The sequence below is a fragment of the Lepidochelys kempii genome, chromosome 11, assembly GCF_965140265.1.
Source record: "Lepidochelys kempii isolate rLepKem1 chromosome 11, rLepKem1.hap2, whole genome shotgun sequence".
NCBI lineage: Eukaryota > Metazoa > Chordata > Testudines > Cheloniidae > Lepidochelys > Lepidochelys kempii.
Genome location: NC_133266.1, coordinates 18,860,952 through 18,885,402, shown reverse-complemented (window position 1 = coordinate 18,885,402; position 24,451 = coordinate 18,860,952). Strand labels below are relative to the sequence as shown.

Here is a 24,451-nt window from a genome sequence, read left to right as displayed (position 1 = left end):
CTCTGAACTCTATGGAATGTATTTCTTTGTGTGTATATGTTTTAATTACATATGTTTTATACAACTGTTTAGGAGGGAAGAGCTACTGTAAACCAAGATACACGGCTGGACAACAGAGTAATTGATCTGAGGGTAAGGAACTGGTTATGTTACATGGTTAACTGCAGCAATTTAGAGCTTAAATATCCATGAGAACCCCAGGATTTGAGTTAATGGTTTTGAGCTCATGTTAACTGATCATTATAAATAACATTGGGGAAAAAATATTGCACTAGTAATAATTGTGCTAAACATATGCACTTGAATTGAACTCCTACCAAGATTTCAGTATTTCATGATATAAAGGTACATAGATTTTAAACAGTGTCCATGTCCTCTTAGATGTCTGATTGACGTAGAATTCCAAGGATTCAGGTAAAAAAGTACTCTATGGATACAGGAGAGAGATACTAGATGACACAATAAGGACTCAAAAGCATTTTGGGATGTAAGTCAGAGATGTATTTGGCTCAGTGAGCTCATTTTAATTTGAGTTCTTGGTCAAGATTTGAATTCAAACTTCCAGACATGAAAGTTTAGATTCATTGTGCAACTAATCCTCAATTGTATATGTCTGAAACGCATGGGCAGCCATACTGGAAATAGAAAAAGCACAAACCTCTGAGAATTGTACTATATATTCATCAGTGCTCCTTCAGAAAAATTGTCATTCCTGTTTGTTACATCATTTAAATGACCGGGATCCCATGTAAAATTTTCTAAGAAACCCTTAAGGTCAAACAGAACTCAAATGCAAAGTTTTGCTCTGAAGAGCAGATGGCTTTTGTTTACAAACAGTCCAAGAAAAAATTGATGGTAGTTATTTAGATTACACAGTCTTTGAGACAAACACCATGAAGGGGGGGAAACAATAACAGAAAATGTGGAAATGGCAGAGGTGCTTAATGACTTTTTTGTTTTGGTTTTCACCAGAAGGGTTGGCAGTGATTGGACGTGAAAATGAGGTTGGATCAGAAGAGGCTAAAATAGGGAAAGAACAAGTTAAAAATTACTTAGATGAATTAGATGTCTTCAGGTCACCAGGGCCTGATGAAATGCGTCCTAGAATACTCGAGGAGTTGACTGAGGAGATATCTGAGCCATCAGCAATTATCTTTGAAAAATCATGGAAGACGGGAGAGATATCCAGAAGACTGGAAAAGGGCAAATATAATGCCCATTGGTAAAAAGGGAAATGAGGACAACCCAGGGAATTACAAACCAGTCAGCTTAACTTCTGTACCCGGAAAGATAATGGAACAAATAATTAAGCAGTCAATTTGCAAACATCTAGAAGATAATAAATTGATAAATAGGGCTGTCAAGGGATCAGAAATATTAATCGTGATTAATCACACTGTTAATAATAGAATACCATTTATTTAAATATTTTTGGATGTTTTCTACATTTTCAGATATATTGATTTCAGTTACAACACAATACAAAGTGTACAGTGCTCACTTTATATTTATTTTGATTACCAGTGTTTGCACTGTAAAAAGACAAAAGAAATAGTATTTTTCAATTCACCTAATACAAGTACTGTAATGCAATCTCTTTATCATGCAAGTTGAACTTACAAATATAGAATTATGTACAAAAAAACTGCATTCAAAAATAAAACAACGTAAAATTTTAGAGCTTGCAAGTCCACTCAGTCCTACTTCTTGTTCAGCCGATTGCTCAGACAAACAGTTTGTTTACATTTTCAGGAGATAGTGCTGCCCATTTTTTGTTTACAATGTCACCTGAAAGTGAGAACAGGCATTCTCATGGCACTGTTGTAGCCGGCCATTTACTTGCTAGATGCGCTAAAGATTTTTACGTGTCAGATGTGCTAAAGATTCATATGTCCTGTCATAAATATAAAGGGAAGGGTAAACACCTTTAAAATCCTTCCTGGTTAGAGGAAAAACCCTTTCACCTGTAAAGGGTTAAGAAGCTAGGATAACCTCGCTGGCACCTGACCAAAATGACCAATAAGGAGACGAGATACTTTCAAAAGCTGGGGGGGAGGGAGGAACAAAGCCTCTCTCTCTGTGCCTGTGTGATTCTTTTGCCCGGGACAGAACAGGAATGGAGTCTTAGAACTTAGTAAATAATCTAGCTAGATATGCGTTAGATTCTGATTTCTTTAAATGGCTGAGAAAATAAGCTGTGCTGAATGTAATGTAGGATTCCTGTTTTTGTGTCTTTTTGTAACTTAAGATTTTGCCTAGAGGGATTCTCTATGTTTTGAATCTAATTACCCTGTAAGGTGTTTACCATCCTGATTTTACAGAGGTGATTCTTTTACTTTTTCTTCTATTAAAATTCTTCTTTTAAGAATCTGATTGCTTTTTCATTGTTCTTAAGATCCAAGGGTTTGGGTCTGTGTTCATCCATGCAAATTGGTGAGGATTTTTATCAAACCTTCCCCAGGAAAGGGGGTGTAAGGTTTGGGAGGATTTTGGGGGGAAAGAAGTTTCCAAACGGGCTCTTTCCTAGTTATATACCTGTTAGACGTTTGGTGGTGGCAGCGATAAGGTCCAAGGGCAAAAGGTAAAATAGTTTGTACCTTGGGGAAGTTTTAACCTAAGCTGGTAAAAATAAGCTTAGGGGGTTTTCATGCAGGTCCCCACATCTGTACCCTAGAGTTTAGAATGGGGAAGGAACCTTGACATGTCCCTTCATGCTTCAACCACCATTCCAGGGGACATGCGTCCATGCTGATGACGGGTTCTGCTCGATAACAGTCCAAAGCAGTGCAGACCGACGCATGTTCGTTTTCTTTATTTGAGTCATATGCCACCAGCAGAAGGTTGCTTTTCTCTTTTGGTGGTTTAGGTTCTGTAGCTTCCGCATTGGAGTGTTGCTCTTTTAAGACTTTTGAAAGCATGCTCCACACCAGTCCCGATCACATTTTGGAAGGCACTTCAGATTCTTAAATCTTGGGTCGAGTGCGTTAGCTATCTTTAGAAATCTCACATTGGTACCTTCTTTGCGTTTTGTCAGATCTGCAGTGAAAGTGTTCTTAAAATGAACAACATGTGCTGGGTCATCATCCGAGACTGCTATAACATGAAATATATGACAGAATGCGGGTAAAACAGCAGGGGATGTACAATTCTCCCCCAAGGAGTTCAGTCACAAATTTAATTAACATTTTTTTTAACAAGCATCATCAGCATGGAAGCATGTCCTCTGGAATGGTGGGTGAAGCATGAAGGGGCATACGAATGTTTAACATATCTGGCACGTAAATACCTTGCAGTGCTGACTACGAAAGTGCCATGCAAATGCCTGTTCTCACTTTGTGGTGACATTGTAAATAAGAAGAGGACAGCATTATCTCCTGTAAATGTAAACAAACTTGTTTGTTTTAGCGATTGGCTGAACAAGAAGTAGGACTGAGTTGACTTGTAGGCTATGAAGTTTTACATTGTTTTGTTTTTGAGTGCAGTTATGTAACAAAAAAAATCTACATTTCTAAATAGCACTTTCAGGACAAAGAGATTGCACTACAATACTTGTATGAAGTGAATTGAAAAATACTATTTCTTCAGTTTAACATTTTTACTGTGCAAATATTTGTAATTAAAATATATACTTTGATTTCAGTTACAACACAGAATACAAGATATATATATATATATATGAAAATGTAGAATAGCATCCAAAATATTTAATAAATTTCAATTGGTATTCTCTTGTTTAACTGTGTCATTAAAACTGTGATTAACTGTGATTAATTGGCAGCCCTAGTGATAAGTAACAGTCAGCATGAATTTGTCAAGAACAAATTGTGTCAAACCAACCTGATAGCTGTCTTTGACAGGTTAATAAGCCTTGTGGATAGAGGGGAAGCGTTGACGTTGTGTATCTTCACTTTAGTAAAACGTTTGATACTGTCTAGCATGACCTTCTGATAAACAACCTAGATGGAGCTACTATAAGGTGGGGTATAACTGGTTGGAAAACTGTTCACAGAGAGTAGTTATGAGTGGTTCACAGTAATGCTGGAAGGACATAATGAGTGGGGTCCCGTAGTCGTCAGTTCTGGGTCTGGTTCTGTTCAATATATTTATCAATGATTTAGATAATGGCATAGAGAGTACACTTATAAAGTTTGCGGGTGATACCAAACTTGGATGGATTGCAACTGCTTTGGAGGATTGGATTATAATTCAAAGTGACTGGACAAATTGGAGAAATGGTCTAAAGTAAATATGATGAAATTCAATAAGGACAAATGCAAAGTACTCCACTTAGGAAGGAACAATCAGTTGCACACAAAACAAAATGGGAAATGACTGCGTGGGGAGGAGTACTGCAGAAAGAGATCTGGGAGTCATAGTGTACCACAAGCTAAATACAAGTCAATAGTGTAACACTTTGTTGCAAAAAAAGCGAACATTGTTCTGGGATGTATTAGCAGGAGCGTTGTAAGCAAGACACGAGAAGTACCTTATATACTCGTTCATAAACCAAATTTTTTTAGTAAAAAAGGGAAGCATCAGAGAAGGGGGTCGGCTTATGAACGGGTATAGAGCAGGAGAGGTGGGACACAGCCCCTCCCCCCAACAGAGGGAGCAAGGAGAGGCAGCAGAGCCAGAAGGGAAGAGGCGGGGCCAGAGTCTCTCTGCTTCTGGCCAGGCTGCTCTCCCCCCAGCCTCCGAAGCAGCTGCAGTGCCAGGGCTGGCAGGCTGCAGCCATGCCGCTTGGCCCCGCCCACTGGAGCATGCTGTGGCTGTGCTGCCCGGCCCAGGTCCGCTGGAACACGCTGCAGCCGCGCTGCCCGGTCCAGCCTGTCGGAGCACACTTCAGCCGCGCTGCCCAGTGTGCTGGAACAGCTCCAGCCAGGCCAGAGACATCCTCCCCTGCTCCTCCCCAGATAAGGTGGGAAGGGATGGGATGGGAAGAGTGAGGGGGTCCCAGGCGAGGGGTGGGGTCATGTGGGGGGTGGTCGCAGGGGTTACTCCCCTAACCCCCAGCTTCTCCCCTCACCCCTCCAAAAAAATTTCCCCACCAGTTGCTGTCCCGGCCCGTCAGGGTAAGCAGCTGGCACGCCGGGACACTTTATTTACTTAGGTTTACCTCCGTGCCTGCGGATGCTCGAGGTAAACAAACCATCTCGGCCGCCAGCGGCTTATCCTGATGGCCCGAGAGCCAAAGTTTGCCGACCCCTGAATTATAGGGTCGGCTTATGAATGGGTCATAAAATCTTTCCGTTTTTACTCATCCATCTTGTGGGGGTCGGCTTATAAACGAACCGGTTTATGATCGAGTATGTACGATAATTCGTCTGCTCTACTCCGCGCTGATTAGACCTCAACTGGAGTATTTTGTCCAGTTCTGGGCACCACATTTCAGGAAAGATGTGGACAAACTGGAGAGAGCCCAGAGAAGAGCCACAAAAATGATTAAAGGTCTAGAAAACATGACCTAGGAGGGAAGATGGAAAAAACTGGGTTTGTTCAGTCTGGAAAAGAAAAGACTGAGAGGGGACATGATACCAGTTTTCAAGTATGTAAAAGGTTGTTACAAGGAGGAGGGAGAAAAATTGTTTTTCTTAAGCTTTGAGGATAGGACAAGAAGCAATGGGCTTAAATTGCCGCAAGGGAGGTTTAGGTTGGACATTAGGAAAAAGTTCCTAACTATCAGGGTGGTTAAGCACTGGAATAAATTGCCTAGGGGGTTGCGGAATCTCCATCATTGGTGATTTTTAAGAGCAGGTTAGACAAATACCTGTCAGGAATGGTCAAGATAATACTTAGTCCTGTCCTGAGTGCAGGGGACTGGACTAGATGACCAAGGTCCGTTCCAGTTCTATGATTATATGTTCCTGTAATTGACTGTAAGTAATCAGTACTGTACAACTAAAAGTATGAAACTTTCACTTTGAAATAAAATTCAAATTCTAGCATTTATTTTAATTCACAAGTGAAAATAGTTTAGTATCTTAATTTTTTAGTAGTGCATATCACCATCAGGCAATTTGGTGCTGATAAGCTTCTCAAAAGAAGGCCAGTGTTGGAATAATAAGGGTGCTGCATGTTAAGATTGAGGTGCATTTGCAGTGCTCTGTGGGGAGACTTGCAGAGTGATTGTTGTCTTTTATATGTTTGTCTTTGTCCAGAACTATTAGTATCTCTCATTCATGAGTACTAAATTCATTCATTTACTGAAAAAAAAGAAAAGAAAAAAAATACCAATTGTGAGATGAAAGTTAAAGGGGTGATGAAGCAGTCTTTGACTGATCCACAAAGCAGCTGTGGCAATGGTCTTGATGAGAGCTTTGTTTCCTAACCAGAGGAAAAACTATTAACTTATTTTTCAATTTTGAGAGTGTGGGAGGCATCTTTATTTACATGTATACAGATAAATAATAATAAAGCAGGAATTAGATATTGTACAGGCCCTTCCTGAAATTCACAAAATGGTGAGCAATAATAGTTTGGAGGTGAACATTTAGGATCTGGAAAATGGCCATGTACAGCTAGGACCCTTTTTTATTAATGAAATACCAAGATGACTGAATAGGGATAACTCAGAGAATGTAAAAAATAGCATACCTTTCAAATATAATGTTTTGAACTCAAGAAGCTTAATAAGACCTCAATTTTGAAATATAAGACGGAAGCTTTGAATATGGCACATAATTTGATGAATAGGTACTATAATACATGTCTCACATGCAGCATTATATTAGGTAGCAATGCCATCCTAAGGACACTGTTTGTCCAGTTTTCCCACAAGATTGCTGTGCTTTCTTCTCACACATATAACACCTTTCCCAAGCTAATCTTCAGAGCCGCTGTCCTCTGACGATTCAGGTTCCTCCCAAATACCTACTACTACATCAGCTTTAAGAAATTGACGGGCTAAATCACCTACCTATTTTTATTAACCTCTCTTTAACAAAACAAAACACAGCCACCGTTCTGCTGCACATCATGCATTTGCCTTTACTAAGTAACAGTGTGATCTACTGATATGGCCCTGTTCTTCCTTCACTGCTCCTCCCTTTTATTTTCCCGGACTCCCCACTGAAATTGTATTTGTGTGAACTCCTCAGGGTAAGGATAGTGTCTTTTTATCTGTGTTGGGAGATATGTAGCACCCTCTTTGGAACTGCTAATGTAACAAGTAATAATGACACAAGTTCTCAATAAACAAATGCGAGAGAATGGAAAGCCAACAATCAGTGGTCATTCATTTCATTGAAAAGTGCTGGTATCAAGTTAATTGGAGATTTGTATGAACACTGGATCTCCTCCTCTCAGCAACTAAGATTAATTTGGATTATTATCACAGTAGAAGTTTTTATTTGCAGCAAGATTAATTGCTGTAGGATACTGAGCACCCTCCACTCTCTCTCACTTCTCTGGAGGTACTCAGCAGCATCTCATTGAATTAGTCCCTTCATTAGTATCTTATTTTAATAAAGCATTTGATAGGGTCTCAGAATCTTACTCGGAAAACTAGGTTGCTTGTGAACTAATGCTGTCATGTGAACGTTGATTGAGAGACTATAAAAAAAGAGTAGTGGTAAAGGCAGTGTGTGACATTACAAGCAGAAGTCTGGTGGAGTGCTGTGGAGTCCATTTTTATTTAATATCTTTTGATGATCTGGCAGAGGGGCGAAGCAGCATGCTAATGAAATCCACTGGAGATACTGGAAATGGCTGTGAACTCCAAGGAGGATGGAGAAATAATATGAAGGTACCTAAAGTTAGAAATATTGGCAGGAAGTAACAAATTGAGATTGGACTTGGTCATAATGCAAGCTAATGCATCTGGGGAGAAAAAACCTGTAGCAGACTTACACAGTGAGAGAGAAACCAGGAAGGCTGAAATGCCAAAACAAACATAAGGGACAGAGATGAAAGAGATGAGGTGAACCTAGTGTGGAGTAACTGTGACCTCACTCATCTCTAGCTTAGAGGCATGTTAAATTCTTCAGAATTCTAGGGAAAATCCTACTAGCCTGTTATTTCAGACAATTTTCTTGTCTTGATACCCATGATATGCAACTGGTGATCTTCAGGAGGATGGACTCTCCTGCATCTCTTTCCGCCTCAGATGTCCTCACTATTGTCAATTCCCCAAATGCCACAGAAACTCTTGGGCTCCCAATTTCCATCTGACTGCTTTCTAAATCCCACCTCTGTCTTTAACAGAAGCCATGTTCTTCCCTTTCCCCTGCTAGTTAAAAAGAATTGGTGGTTATGTAAAGGGAGAGATGGTGTTGGCTCATCTTAAATGGATGTCTCAAGAGAGTAGCTCAGAGGAGTAGCTGAAATCTGGTAAGATTGTTTAATATTTTAGTGAATTCTGACAGAAGGGTCAGAGGTTAAATTTTGATCTCTTCTCCACCCACACCCCTTCCTGTAATCAGCAACCCGGCCTCAACTTCCAGTTGATTGAAGTTAGGTGCTTATTTGGCCTTCTTTCACCTAACACTTGGGCAGTTTCTCTCTACTCTGCACCTTTCTGCCTGCCCCTTCAGTTGCCATTTTGAGTACCACTGCTTCCCTCTGTGTTCCGGAACAAAAACACTGCGTCATGCTCATGTCTATTCATAAGCTGGCTTTCAGTGTTCTGCAGGAGCTTCACTTTATAATAGAGGATACCAAATTGGCTATGCATGAACCTGACCCTGAATTTCTGTTCCAGAACACAGAGAGTGGAAGAGAGAGTTTCCCACACTCTGGTGCCTTTTTGTCTAAGTGTGTGTTTATGTATCGGCATATGATTCTATGTAGAGGAATCCCATTACAGAGCAGAGAGACCAATAGGCCTTGTCTGTACTAAGCAACTTCATCCTAAAAAAATGTATCATTGCTTTCAATGGTTTGGTTTCTCTGGTGGTAGCAGTGTTGGGAGCGCTAGAACAGACAGGACTCCAGTCAGCCACCAGTGTTTCAAGAGCTCTATTCATGTAGATGTGGTCTGAGCAGGGGTTATGACAGGGTGCTTAAAATGCCAGGAGTCAGCTGAAGCCCTTTTTACACTAGCTGTCCCACTGTTGCTCCTATTGATGAATCTGAACCATTGATAGCAATGACAGGAAATGTTAGCAAAATAATCCTAATGAAGATACAATCATAATCCCACCCCATGAGGGTGTGGTGAGATCACACCAAGAATATAGCATTTCATTCTGGGTACCTCATTATTAGAAAAATGTAGAGGAATGGGAGAATTCAGAGATGAGCAACAAAAATCATTAGGGAACTGGAGCTGTTGGTTTATTAGGAAAGACTGAAAGAACTAAATACATACAGCTTGGCTAGACCACAACTAAATAGTCCTTGCACCAGGTCTAAAATTGTGTTTGCTGACCATTTAACTACATTTATTTTATATTAGCACAGGTGACCTCATTTTAAACACAATTTAACCAGCCAGTGTGGCTGGAGCCAAATCACACTTAAACGAAGTCTAGAAACTATGCCCTAGATTAGGGAAATGTGGTTTCCAAACTCGGTTTGGCCTCACCCACAATGGTATGCTAAAACAAATTAGCCTGAATTTATTCTGAACTGTGTTTAGAACCAGGTCTTAATCCCAGAGTAGACATGGCCAGTGGGGAAGCAGGGCAGAACAGAAGTGTATATATTCTGAAGAATAAAAAATTCAAGGAGAGAGACGTGGTATGATACAAGAGGCATAATTAGGAATAATGGGAGAGAATTACAGAAGAGAAATTTTAAGATAAATATTGTGAGAAAAATATCTTGACGGTCAGATCGTAGTGAGGAATAGCCTCCTAAATTAAATGGCAAAAAAAATTCCTGGATGCAGTTGAAAATACACTGAGCAGTAGAAAACATTGTATAGAACAATTGTGCACTGGATAAATAGACTAAGATTACCACCTAGACCTTTTACATTTCAAATGTATGTTAGTTTGTTCTAAATTTATGGAAGTCTAGGGATGAACATTTGGTTTTTAAGATTCTTTTAAAGAGTAGATGAGGATGAAACCCCTGATACATAAGCAAAATAAATAGAAGTTCAGCCCAGGCTACTTAGGGAACAAAGATATGAGTGTGGAGAAAATTACTTTGGAGGATTAAGCGACCATATAATCTAAGTAGGATTCTGCTAGGTCTTAATCTCCGATATGATCTAGTGACTATGAGAAAAATCTATAGCTAGGGGGATATCTTCAGACCCAGGACTCTTTATAACCACTGCCTCTGCTCCTACCTTGGCTTCCCTTCATTCATGGGTCACAGCTAATAAGAGAAAACTCAATGAATCTGATGCTGATGATATCTCTTCTATATGTTCAGCAAAAAGGAAGTTTAGGTTAACAGCGAGGTCAGGGTCTTTCTATTTAAAAAACAAAAGCCCTATGTAGCAGTTTCACACTTAAACCATTTGTCTAGTTCAGAAAAAGAAGTTTGAAAGATTAGACGGCACAATAAAAAAAAAAAGTTGAGTTCCTTTGTGCTATCTCTGGAGGTCTGTCTGACATTCTGCACTCAGCATGCACATTATCCTAAGAGTGATGTAGTGGTGGGAGTCTGCTATAGACCACCGGACCAGGGGGATGAGGTGGATGAGGCTTTCTTCCGGCAGCTCACGGAAGCTACTAGATCGCATGCCCTGATTCTCATGGGTGACTTTAATTTTCCTGATATCTGCTGGGAGAGCAATACAGCGGTGCATAGACAATCCAGGAAGTTTTTGGAAAGAGTAGGGGACAATTTCCTGGCGCAAGTGCTAGAGGAGCCAACTGGGGGGGCGCTTTTCTTGACCTGCTGCTCACAAACCGGGTAGAATTAGTGGGGGAAGCAAAAGTGGATGGGAATCTGGGAGGCAGTGACCATGAGTTGGTTGAGTTCAGGATCCTGACGCAGGGAAGAAAGGTAAGCAGCAGGATACGGACCCTGGACTTCAGGAAAGCAGACTTCGACTCCCTCAGGGAACGGATGGCCAGGATCCCCTGGGGGACTAACTTGAAGGGGAAAGGAGTCCAGGAGAGCTGGCTGTATTTCAAGGAATCCCTGTTGAGGTTACAGGGACAAACCATCCCGATGAGTCGAAAGAATAGTAAATATGGCAGGCGACCAGCTTGGCTTAATGGTGAAATCCTAGCGGATCTTAAACATAAAAAAGAAGCTTACAAGAAGTGGAAGGTTGGACATATGACCAGGGAAGAGTATAAAAATATTGCTCGGGCATGTAGGAATGTTATCAGGAGGGCCAAATTGCACCTGGAGCTGCAGCTAGCCAGAGATGTCAAGAGTAACAAGAAGGGTTTCTTCAGGTATGTTGGCAACAAGAAGAAAGCCAAGGAATGTGTGGGCCCCTTACTGAATGAGGGAGGCAACCTAGTGACAGAGGATGTGGAAAAAGCTAATGTACTCAATGCTTTTTTTGCCTCTGTTTTCACTAACAAGGTCAGCTCCCAGACTGCTGCGCTGGGCATCACAAAATACGGAAGAGATGGCCAGCCCTCTGTGGAGATAGAGGCGGTTAGGGACGATTTAGAAAAGCTGGACGTGCACAAGTCCATGGGGCCGGACGAGTTGCATCCGAGAGTGCTGAAGGAATTGGCAGCTGTGATTGCAGAGCCACTGGCCATTATCTTTGAAAACTCGTGGCGAACCGGGGAAGTCCCGGATGACTGGAAAAAGGCTAATGTAGTGCCAATCTTTAAAAAAGGGAAGAAGGAAGATCCTGGGAACTACAGGCCAGTCAGCCTCACCTCAGTCCCTGGAAAAATCATGGAGCAGGTCCTCAAAGAATCAATCCTGAAGCACTTGCATGAGAGGAAAGTGATTAGGAACAGCCAGCATGGATTCACCAAGGGAAGGTCATGCCTGACTAATCTAATCGCCTTTTATGATGAGATTACTGGTTCTGTGGATGAAGGGAAAGCAGTGGATGTATTGTTTCTTGACTTTAGCAAAGCTTTTGACACGGTCTCCCATAGTATTCTTGTCAGCAAGTTAAGGAAGTATGGGCTGGATGAATGCACTATAAGGTGGGTAGAAAGCTGGCTAGATTGTCGGGCTCAACGGGTAGTGATCAATGGCTCCATGTCTAGTTGGCAGCCGGTATCAAGTGGAGTGCCCCCAGGGTCGGTCCTGGGGCCGGTTTTATTCAATATCTTCATAAATGATCTGGAGGATGGTGTGGATTGCACTCTCAGCAAATTTGCGGATGATACTAAACTGGGAGGAGTGGTAGATACGCTGGAGGGGAGGGATAGGATACAGAAGGACCTAGACCAATTGGAAGATTGGGCCAAAAGGAATCTGATGAGGTTCAATAAGGATAAGTGCAGGGTCCTGCACTTAGGACGGAAGAACCCAATGCACAGCTACAGACTAGGGACCGAATGGCTAGGTAGCAGTTCTGCGGAAAAGGACCTAGGGGTGACAGTGGATGAGAAGCTGGATATGAGTCAGCAGTGTGCCCTTGTTGCCAAGAAGGCCAATGGCATTTTGGGATGTATAAGTAGGGGCATAGCGAGCAGATCGAGGGACGTGATCGTTCCCCTCTATTCGACATTGGTGAGGCCTCATCTGGAGTACTGTGTCCAGTTTTGGGCCCCACACTTCAAGAAGGATGTGGATAAATTGGAGAGAGTCCAGCGAAGGGCAACAAAAATGATTAGGGGACTGGAACACATGAGTTATGAGGAGAGGCTGAGGGAGCTGGGATTGTTTAGCCTGCAGAAGAGAAGAATGAGGGGGGATTTGATAGCTGCTTTCAACTACCTGAAAGGGGGTTCCAAAGAGGATGGCTCTAGACTGTTCTCAATGGTAGCAGATGACAGAACGAGGAGTAATGGTCTCAAGTTGCAGTGGGGGAGGTTTAGATTGGATATTAGGAAAAACTTTTTCACTAAGAGGGTGGTGAAACACTGGAATGCGTTACCTAGGGAGGTGGTAGAATCTCCTTCCTTAGAGGTTTTTAAGGCCAGGCTTGAGAAAGCCCTGGCTGGGATAATTTAACTGGGAATTGGTCCTGCTTTGAGCAGGGGGTTGGACTAGATGACCTTCTGGGGTCCCTTCCAACCCTGATATTCTATGATTCTATGATTCTATCCTATGAAGCACTGTCTCTTACAAATTAACAGGAAGTGCTGTGTGGCAAAATGGACTCTGCAACAGGACAGGTAGCAAAAGACCTTGATAACAGTGAACTTAGGTATTATTTTTAAATTATGATCCTTGGCTTTCTGTAAATGTCAGCTTTGCCACTTTCATCATTTTAAAATTGTGGTGTGTATCAGGGAAGAAAATAATTTAAAAGCTTCAAATTCTGGCATTGCTTTCTAAAATATCCACTTTCGTAGACAGCCATGAGCTGCTCTGAGCACGATAAATAAAATTCACTTGAAAGGCTAGTGGGAGATGAATTGAAAAACAATATATCCCAGGTTGGACTGATACAAAAGGTATCAATTGTATATTACCATTATAGGATTCAAAATATCGAATCAACATTTGGTTCGCTACTCCTGAATTGGAGTCAGAAGAATAGGCTGGTAAGGGACTCTTCCTTCCTTTTCATCCCTGTATCTCTTCTGTAGGCTTGCACTTAAATATGCTATTCAGAGACATACACGCCTTTTGTTTTCATAAGTATTATGGCCAAAACTGCTAAAACAAAAGGCGCATTGTGACAGAATATGCCCCTGTGTTCAGAAACTACACACTATTGTAATAATAGGTTTCAGAGTAACAGCCGTGTTAGTCTGTATTCGCAAAAAGAAAAGGAGTACTTGTGGCACCTTAGAGACTAATCAATTTATTTGAGCAAAGCTTTCGTGAGCTACAGCTCACTTCATTGGATGCATACTGTGGAGACAGTTATAAAAAGAAGGGGCAGACACCTTTCCTCTCTCTAGCATCGTACCAAAGAAGACAAAGGAAAATAGCTGTTGGACTCAGAGTGGGAGTGCGGGGTCCTGACCTGAAAGCTTGGTCAGTAATCTGCTGGAGCGTGTGGTGAGGAAGTTTGCTTTGCAATTAAGATAGTTTAAGTAGATACTAGTAAGCGTTTTATTTCTTATAACCATTTCCAAATTTTATGCCTCATTACTTATACTCAAAATCTATCTCTTCATAGTTAATAAACTTGTACTGTTTTATCTAATCCAGTGTATTTAAGTTGAACTGTCTGGGTAACTATTTAAGATAAGATGACGACATATTATTCCGTCAAAGAATAATGAACTAATATATTTGTACGGTCCCAGAGTGGGCTGGGCAGTACAGGACATGCATTTCTGGGGGAAGATCCAGGAGTGGGGAGTTTTTGGGTCACCTTGCAGTGTAATCAAGGCTGGTGAGAGCCAGGGTATAGCTGGCAGGCTCCAGTTACATACAGACACTCAGGGCATGATTTGAATGCTGGAAGGCTGTTTGTGAGCAGCCCAGGTAGGAGCTACTTAAGCAAGGCATTAGGCAGCCACAGTTTCAGGGCAGGGATAACAGAGCCCCCCACTAGTCTGAATTGTACCCCAGTATTTCACAGCCGTATGTCAAGAATGGTTAAATAAAAAGAGGAGTATAAACAGATGAAAAACAGATTCAGAGTTTTGCTTCCTGGAGTGTCTGTCTGGGGAATGGAATATCAAATCAAGTTCACCATAGTTTAATGATGGACTAAATCCTAGAGTCCTTACTCTGGCAAAACTCCCATTAACTTCAACAGGAGTCTTGCTTGAACAAAAGATTTGGCTCAGATCACACAGAGCATTTATCAGCTCTGCTTCTGCAGTTAGGTCTGATCACACACATATAATGTGCCTGTGCAGAACTGCATTAAGTCTGATCCACAGAACCAATTACACTTTAGTGTTTTTGGGGGTTTTTTTCAGAGCAGTGTACAGCCATTAAGCTTGGAATCTGTAGTAAGATATAAACATTAGAACAAATTATTTGACAGTCCAGAGTGTGCACTATCTAAATATGGTTCTTTCAAAATATTCAATGGCTTCAAGCCTGACTTCAGTATATGATGCATTCAGTTTCCTTACTGCAGAAAATAGCTGTAAGTTTTCATGAAAGTGACTCTTAAGCAGGAATGAGGAAGCAGATGTGTATTTTCTTTTATCCTACTGGAGATTATTTGGGAGGGAAAGTGTAATACGGTCTCTAGCATTTTGAAAACAAAGTTCAAACTCACATTTTATTATTGCTACTATAAAATAACACTGACATTTGAATATAACACAGTTTATTTCAAACCTTTTTTGGAGATTGAGACCAGATGCATTTTTAAAAGCATGTTTTATCACCGGGCAAGAACTTTAAATTGCAAACTTTAATCTAGATGTTGAGAATGAGAAATTGCATTATTTCTCCCTTTTTAATTTTGCTGTTTAGTGATTCTTGTAATAGTTGGAAGTCAGTCAGTTATAGTAGGCAGAAAGCAGCAGTAAATGCTTCAGAATTCCTTTTATGAATTGTTTTCTGCTTCTCTGTATATTTAAATGGGTATAGGTTGTAAAAAGCAAGATGTAAAAATTTAGTCTTTTTTTAAAGTTATGAATAGTTTGGATTTGTCAAAATTCCTAATACATATATCCAGCAAAGGCCATTTCCGGTGTGTTGTTGCCGATTTTAAATGTATGGAGTACTACTTTTAAGTAAGTGGTAGTTCTGAAAAAAGAACAGGAGTACTTCTGGCACCTTAGAGACTAACCAGTTTATTTGAGCATAAGCTTTCGTGAGCTACAGCTCACTTCATCGGATGCATGCAGTAGCTCATGAAAGCTTATGCTCAAATAAATTTTTTAGTCTCTAAGATGCCACAAGTATTCCTGTTCTTTTTGCGGATACAGACTAACACGGCTGCTACTCTGAAACCTGGTTGTTCTGACTACTTCACTAGTAATACAAAGAAACTGTTTTTACCTGGATGAAAATATTCTTTCACATGTTAGTGACAAATGCTTTAAACTAATAGTTCTGAGCCTGCAATAGGCACTGACTTTTCATTCATTGCAGAATAAATATAAAGAATGCTTACTCCTTTTGCACACCATTTAAAAAAAAATAGTTTGGTTGAGCATAAACACCTCTTCAGCAATTGTTGGGATCCCCGCAGCTCCCTACCCCTGGGGATGTGGCAGGGGGACCCTGCAGCTCCCTGCCATCATGGGGGTCAGAGGGACCCTGGAGCTCTGAGCCCCCATGGGTGGTGGGGGCCCTGGAGCTTTTAGCCACCCCACAGCTGCCTAGCCCCTTCCCATTTTATCATGGCTAGTTTTTGTAAAAGTCAGAGACAGGGCACAGGCTTCTGTGAATTTTTCTTTATTGTCTGCGCCTGTCCGTGACTTTTACTAAAAATATCCATGACAAAATCTTAGCTGTACTCATAGTTCCTGGCTCTGCCCGTCTGAGCTCAAATTGCTACTCTCTTATAACTCAGTCCTGCAAGGTGCTAAGCGCCCTCAATTCCATTGGAACCACTTCTTTCTCTGTCTAGGTATTTTGTATGGCTACAGTCACTCTATTGTAGACAACCCCTTTTGACTGAAATGTGCTCACTATATATTTACAAGCTTAATTATATCTTTAAAATGTAGCTTATTTTTAATTCTACTTTGTATTATTAAAATGGCCAAAAAATAGTAGTTGATAGCTGAAAATGGGAAGAGATTATGACCAAGAAAGCATAAGATTCAAATTGTTAGCAGGATTTCTTCCATTGTTTGTGACAGAGACCAGATGAGCTGGCATATGAAACCAAATCAGAAGACCTACTTGGAACATTAATACTGCAATGGGTATAACATATAAGTAGCATGTGTTTGTTTCAATTTCCCGTTTAATTCTATGAAGGAATCTTCACAGACAATGGAATGGACACGGACAATGTAATTTGCCAATATATCAGTGGAAGGTTTTGTGTTGTAGGAATAATAATAATGGTGGTGTAACTTTTTTAAAGGCAATAGTAAAAATTATTCACAGTCAGAGCTTGTAACTGTTTAATTTGGTCTTTTGTACTTAGGTATTGTAGCACATGGGTAACAGCATTGCATACCACTGTAAAACCCCACAATACTAGATACATCAGCTGAGATAGTTAAGGATAGGGTGACAGTTTGAATTCCTTTCTTTAGCCAGTTCAGTTTAGATCTGTGTTGTCCTAAGGCTTATTTTAATGTAGTGAAAATGTTTAAATGAGCGAGGTGTTGCTTCATATTGACAGGGAATAATTTGTCACATCTTCAGTTCAGGACTGGCTGGCTCAGGAAACTGGTAATAGGATACAGAGCTTTTCACTTCTAGGTCAGCAGTTTGAATTTGTTTTACATTGGTAGTGATGGCTCTTTAGCAGCCTGTGTGAAATGAGTTGGTGGCCTGTCTAATTCCCGCTGAATAGGTTTTCCACATCACAATGGACTTTAAATAGGTACCCTTCTTGGCAGTCTCCACAGAGAAGCCAATGATTGAATGAGCATTGAAAATCAACTACCATATCACCTTTGGAGGTGGTCCTATCAGGTCAGCATTGAGGCACTTTGGAGAGGGTTGCATTGTCACTGCTTGTGCTGTACCCATTATGTAACTAAATAAAAGCATCGATCTCTAGGCCTGTCAATCTGACAACTTTCACAAATACTCACTTTTTTTTTTTTTTTTTTAAAGAGAACTTAGTACTGTATGTGGGATTAAGAAGCCATGGTCTTTGCTCTTTGGTCTTGCTAAAGAAATAGAAGAGGAATTCTTGGGGAAACTACTTATAAAAGAGAATGGTTAGATCTCAGCTGGCCGTATTACTGTGTACAGTTTTAGGCTGCAGAACAAATAATTGCTTTCAGATTGGGAAGGAAGAGGTATAGCAAAATCCCATTTCTTTTTCTTTTTCATGATTTTGTAGCCCAGGAATTCTCTCTCTCATAGAATTAATGGTAGTCCATCAAACATATGGAAGAGGCATTATTACTCTGCCACCTAAAAGGAATACTCTAGGAACTTGCCTTTGTGAGCATTTTGATAGTGGCATATCAATTAGTGCCATATAATAGCACATATCTCCTTCGTAATCAGATATAAGGCACTGACAATTTAGGTCCCAAATTTGATGGCTTGGATGGTCATCATCTGGTGGACAATATCTTCCAACTTTTCAGTATTAAATTGCAAAACAGAAAAATATCCCTCTGGATCATTCCCATGTTCTGGATATAGCACTCTATACTGCAATGCCTAAGCCCACAAGACTTGAGGTCAATTCGTTGTCTTGGCATCTGTGCCTGCCTCTTGGAGTGAATATATTTTGGAAACTGAGCAGGGCAGGGGTTGAAAAAAGGTAGAGAGGACTCATTTCTTAACCGTTGTTCAAAACCTTAGTTTCCACATTCTGAAAGTATTGGGAGTACAGTTGTGGTTAAGACATTAGTCTGTGAAAACTCCAGCAACTATGAAGAGAGTCTCACTCATCACCAAAACATGTAATCAGACTGATAATTTAGAGTTTATTGGCATTTTATTACAAGGCACTATATTTTATAGCTTTCTATTTTGCTTTTTGAGTTGAGTGAAATTTTCATCTTCCGATGGAGCTGAGCCTAGGTTTGTTTCCAAGCATTCAGTATGCTGTCTGTCTAAACTTGGATGATTGTGATTTGTTTTGATTGGTTTATGGGTATATGTGGTTTGGTGGCATGTCATGTGAAAAACCACAAGTCTCTCCTCACCTAACTGAAAAGTCAGATACACTGCAGAAAGAAGAAGTAAACAGTGCTATGACGCAGATCATATTTTTTTGAAAAAAAGTTAACTCCTGCAAGCAACTGAAAGATCTGATATATTTATATACAGCTGTAGATCACTAACTGTCAGGTTTCATGCTGTATATGCATGAAATCAGATGTGGGTTCAGTGTTGACGTATTGAAGTATTTTTCAGCATTGACTTACTTTTTTTACACCAGAGCTCCAGAAAGCGTTACAGGAATATTTAGTGCACTTAGATGTACAAGTGCGTTAACTGTTGCACACATGAAAAGCAATATTCTTATAACCGTTTTTTTTAAGGTTTTCACTTTAAAAGGTGATTTACATTTTGCAGCAAACATGGGAAAGACTGAACAAAAGGCAGTTTACTTGACCAGTTTTTGTGGGAAAATTTAAATGCTTTTATGTCTCGTTTGGGGGGGGTTATGTCTATATGTACATCTTATATCACCTCCAAAGGCCCTGTATTTCAGTGGTCCTTTAACAGGACTAAACAGTTTTTTCTCCCTTATGTGTTGTACCAAGGTCATTGTTTTTATCTTGTATTCATTTAAAACTAATCCATTATATATTTCTGCATCTGTTTTGGTTCAATGCAATGAAAGCTTCCTAGTAGATTTAGCTTTTACAGTGTTATCGTACTGTAAATCTAGTCTTGGAGAAGCATGATGTATCTCACAACTTAGTGGTTCTTTAAGAGGGCGTAAAATTCACATTAGTGCCTTCTTGTAACTGTATGCATTGTAAAGTGAAGTAAAAGGGTTTCACTTGTTACCTTTGCTATTACTGTTTTCGGGTAATCAGTAATTCTCAGTTCAGATTTCTCTCTTTTCAGGCCATTGGGAATATGGGATAAGCACTCCTGAGAGAATAGCTTAAACATTCCATGGTCATGACAAAAGTAATAAAGTTCAGCAAGTAAAACTAATTCAGGATTAATTATTTTATTTCCTTTCTTATAGACCTGTACTAGTCAAGCTGTCTTCCACCTTCAGTCTGGTATCTGTCAGCTCTTTCGAGAAACTCTCATTCACAAGGGGTTTGTGGAAATTCAGACTCCCAAAATCATCTCAGGTACTGTGTGGTTTAATTACCAACTACAAATCTGAGGGATGGCATTTACTTAGCACAGCGATACTGGATTGTTATTTGGGGGGCTGAAAAATGATGATTTTTTTTTCTTTTTAACAAGCAATAAATTACTATCTTTTAAGTTTAGAATAGCATCTTCTAGAAAGGAAAAACAGTGTGTTCTGTTGTTCTCCTATCCCTAGATGTTAGTAGTTGGCCCAGTGCTTGCACCTTTTAGTGTTAGTACTCCTGACAAGAAAGGATTATTCTTAGCTGACTTGCAGTCTCTCATGGGCATGTAAAAATTCTGTTAAGTTAAACAAAGATTGCTCTTGAACCTGAACACTCTTGAATGTTGGGTACCACCAATCTAAAATCAGATGCACCTGGTTACATAAACAAGAGGAGACTTGTATGTAGTTTTCTAACTTAAATGCAGCTTCCCCACAGAAGAGTCTTCTCTCCCTTGATACTGAACATAAGATCATTCCATGGTAGAAAATATTGCAAGTTGTCAGATCTATAGAGAGCAAAATAAGGTTATTTGAAGCTGCTAACATAGCTTTGCATAGAAGCATGGCCTAATGGCTAATGCACATGACTAGGAGCTGGGAAATGTAGATTCTGTTCCTGGCTCTGCCACTGATTTGCTGTGTGACTCTGAGCAAGTCAGTTAACGGCTCAGTGCCTCACTTCTCCCATCTGTAAATTGGGAGATGGTATGTGCCTGTCAGGTATGTGAGGCATCAGTGATGTTGCTAAGGTATATGGCAGTTCTCTGATGGAAGGTGCTGTATCAGGGCAAAGTATTAGTGGTGGTATTCTTTCTTGGATGTGCCTTACCCAGACATCTTTCTTAGAAGTGGATTTTGTAATTCTCATTTTATGAAACCAGTTGTCAGCTGAGACTGTAACAGCAGCCTTTTTATAACCTAATATACGTAAGCAATTGTCTTACTACACAAAATCTCACTGAATGCAGCAGTTCACCACCTTCATGTTAGATGTCTCTGTGTTATAAAACTATGAAATGATGCTGTAGTACAAATGGCTCACAGGGTCTCTCTGCATATGACCCACCAGGAAGTGTGCCATTCTTACTGTGTTGCATACCAATAGTGCAAACATCTTATTTGTTTCAGTGAGGTTATGTTTATGCAAAATCGTTAAGTAAAGTAGGTACAGTCTATGCTAATTTTCATATCTTAGCTGTTTTCAGTCTTTGAGATTTCAAAAGTTGTTGCTCCATGCTCAAGAATAATTATGTTACCGTATTTACTTAAATTAAGACATTTCTACTGAGAATGTGCAAAAATAGCTGCTGAAAATCTGAGATCTTTGTGGGGGAAAGTTGTGTTGTAACTCAAATGGCATAACAATTTTTGTGCATGAGTTTGAGGAGAGAGGGTATTGGTAAAAGAGAAAAGCTCATCTTCATGGAAGAGATAATAATCTTTCAGTATTTACATAGTACTCTCTCATCTTCAAAACTCTTTAAGAACATTAGCTAACAATTCCTCACAACATCCTTTGTTAGCTAGGTAGGAAAGTATTTTTCTCATATTATAGACAGAGAAACAGAACAGTAAAGTGACTCACCTGAGGGCACAGAAGGGAGTCGGTTTCAGTTGTGGGATTAGAATGCAGGAGTTCTTGGCTCCTTATGACTTTGCACGCAAGTGCGCATGCTCTTGCTTTTTCAGGATAACTTTTTATGCCCAGCGTGTTACACCCCTAAACTGAGTAAAGGATTTAGACATACAATTCCCATTGAAATTAATGGTTGCTCTATGTATATTCTCCTAATTGGTTTTGAAATATCTCATCCTAAACTTTACATACGAACCCAAAGGTACTTGAATAGATCAACCTCAGATTTTGTAAGTTTATATTTTAATTGTTGTGAACACTTGCTTTTTCAGCTCCCAGTGAAGGAGGAGCCAATGTGTTTACTGTATCCTACTTCAAAAGCAGTGCCTACCTGGCTCAGTCCCCACAACTGTACAAGCAGATGTGTATTTGTGCTGACTTCGAAAAGGTTTTCTGCATTGGACCAGGTCAGAATAACTTTGTTTTATCAGAGTTTTTCATGCTGCAGTGATGGCTTAGAGCAAGCCTGTGACAAATGAGATGATGTGCACACACTGAACGTTTGATTCCTTTTGCTGCTTTCTCTACATACTGAACAAAAGTTTCAAGGAAGGGCTACTAATTGGACTGACATAATGACAGTGTTTAAGGGGTAAGCTGATGGAATAAAAGTGCAATGCTCAAGTCAGATGCGTTGATAGAAAGCACTGGTGTTCTCTAGCAGATGTTGCTATGTAATATTCCAGGCCCAGGGATGAAAAAGAGGGAGGTCTGGAATGGAAGTCAATAATTCAATGATGAGCTAAAACAAGCTAGCAAAGTATCTACTAACTCTGTGATGCCAGAAGCTGATGATTCTTGATGAACATTCTTCACTTGTCCAATACCAAGCAGTTAAAAATATGCATAGTTTTTTACATTCTTTAAATTTATTTTAATTCCTAAAATGCACCCATCCTGTGTTTGTATATCTACCAACAACTTCATTTAAACAACACCCCCAATGTAAATTGGATTTAGAGCAAAGAACCCTAGGCCTTGATTTCCAATCTCCCTTTCCTCAAAAGCTTTTGAAAAACAGAAATAGTGTCTGCTGAGCACTAACATATATCTTTCTCAGAACTGTAAAACTAGTACATTTAAAGTTGGTAACTAGTGATTTATTTCTAAATTGGCAGAACAACTTCTAACGTAAGAGAACTAGAGATTTCTAAAGGTACCAAATGTTATAGTCTTGCTCATTACCAAAATTAAGCTCTGGGGACAGCCCATCTCTACAGGAAGAGTTGTATGTGGTTTTAAGTAAAAGGAATTGTCATGCTCACATACAGCAGTGCATGATTGATGCAAGACATGATGTGATTGTCTGAGTTATTTTTTGTAAATCAAAAACTATTGTAGTCATTTTCTTTAGGATACAAGATCATTCAGCATTTGTACTCTAATTTTACAGTGTTTAGAGCTGAGGACTCCAATACACACAGACACCTAACTGAGTTTGTTGGTCTGGATATTGAAATGGCTTTTAATTACCACTATCATGAAGTGGTTGATGAGATTGCGGACACCTTAGTACAGATATTCAAGGGACTTCAAGAAAGGTAAACAGAGCATTTTTCATTCCGTGAACAGCTTCATCTGCTTGAGATCTCTAGGGTCCTCACAGGAAAGTAGTGGGCGCTCCATCCTCGCTCTGTCAAATAACTGCTAGGAACCTGATTTATACCGAGAGCGCTTCAGAATTAAAGCTCTTACTCTGCTAGACTTGCCCTGTGCATCTTAGATTTTGGAATTCACTGAAGAATCAGGACAGGAAATGATCTTTTTCTACCTGGGGCTGTAATTCCTAGGGTATGTCAGAGGGCATTAAGAAAACTCACTGTTCTTCTGTTGGAATGGCCTCCTAAAAGAAATTATCTGTCCTCAAATTTAAATGTCCTTACTTTTGTGCACATACAAACTCTTTGTCCTTATTTTGATGTTGAGCTATATATTTGCTCTTACAGAAATTTTTTTAGAATCCTGTTTATTGTAGTAGTCAGCATTATCTGCTATGAAAGCCAAGAACAGTGTATTCCATTTTTTGCTACATACCTCACATGACAAATCTAGCTCATCAAGTTCTGGGAGGAAATCTAACATCCATTTACAGATTATACAGTATCTTGCTGCCAGAAACACAGATCTTATTACCCGACCAAAAGGAAATCTGCTTTTTTAATGTTGGATTTACGTAATACTTAATTTCAAAGGAGTAGAGCTAGTAAAGAGGGTTGGGTTTTTTTGTTTTGTTTTTAAGAGCAATGATTATGAGGAATAATCTGGTCAGTCAGTTACTTCTTGAGAGAGGAATGAAGCAGCAAGAGTAGTGTTAAAATATTTAACTTCTGTAATATTTAAATGGGGATTGCATTATCTTGGATAACATTCAGTTTTGATTATATAGAACTCTCCTAGAAACTGCTTCAAATTAGTTTTTGTGTGTTGCAAGAGTGACTTCTTGTGGCAAAAATATGCACTGCAATTGTAAGCTTATTGCTCCACTGCAAATTAAATACCTCTCCTCTCCGCCCCTCCTCCCTCCCCAATGTATACAGGTTTCAAACTGAAATTCTGACAGTGAACAAACAGTTTCCTTGTGAACCATTTAAGTTTTTGGAGCCAACTCTGAGGCTGGAGTACCGTGAAGCTCTGGCTATGCTCAGGGAAGCTGGAGTAGAGATGGGTGATGAAGACGATCTAAGGTACATACATATTGTTGGAATGTAGCACAATCTTGTAAAAGTGGTCTAGCACCATCTGTTGTTAAGGTGTCAATTTTGCATTGTGTGACCAAAGAGCAGGAGAGCACATCACAAGTTTTGAAATGAAGAATAAACTAGACCATATCTGTTAAAAAATTAAAGTGACTGAATGTGAAAATAATAATTTTTTTTTCCACTGTAGATTTTATACCTTAGAAAGCCCTGGAACCCAACACAAAACAAACTAAAAGTACGAAGGTTTCAGAGTAACAGCCGTGTTAGTCTGTATTCGCAAAAAGA

The 24,451-nt window shown here is 39.9% G+C and overlaps 1 protein-coding gene across 1 annotated transcript in view; it reads left to right on the top strand.

Moving 5' to 3' along the window:
* The window catches only part of DARS1 (aspartyl-tRNA synthetase 1), a 75,353-nt gene that overhangs the window by 43,800 nt on the left and 7,102 nt on the right, over positions 1–24,451 (top strand). Inside the window, exons 7-11 of the mRNA XM_073305361.1 lie at positions 73–132; positions 19,709–19,820; positions 21,740–21,874; positions 22,861–23,008; positions 24,005–24,151. Of these exons, the coding sequence (XP_073161462.1) occupies positions 73–132; positions 19,709–19,820; positions 21,740–21,874; positions 22,861–23,008; positions 24,005–24,151 (602 nt within the window). The remainder of the gene's footprint in view (positions 1–72; positions 133–19,708; positions 19,821–21,739; positions 21,875–22,860; positions 23,009–24,004; positions 24,152–24,451) is intronic.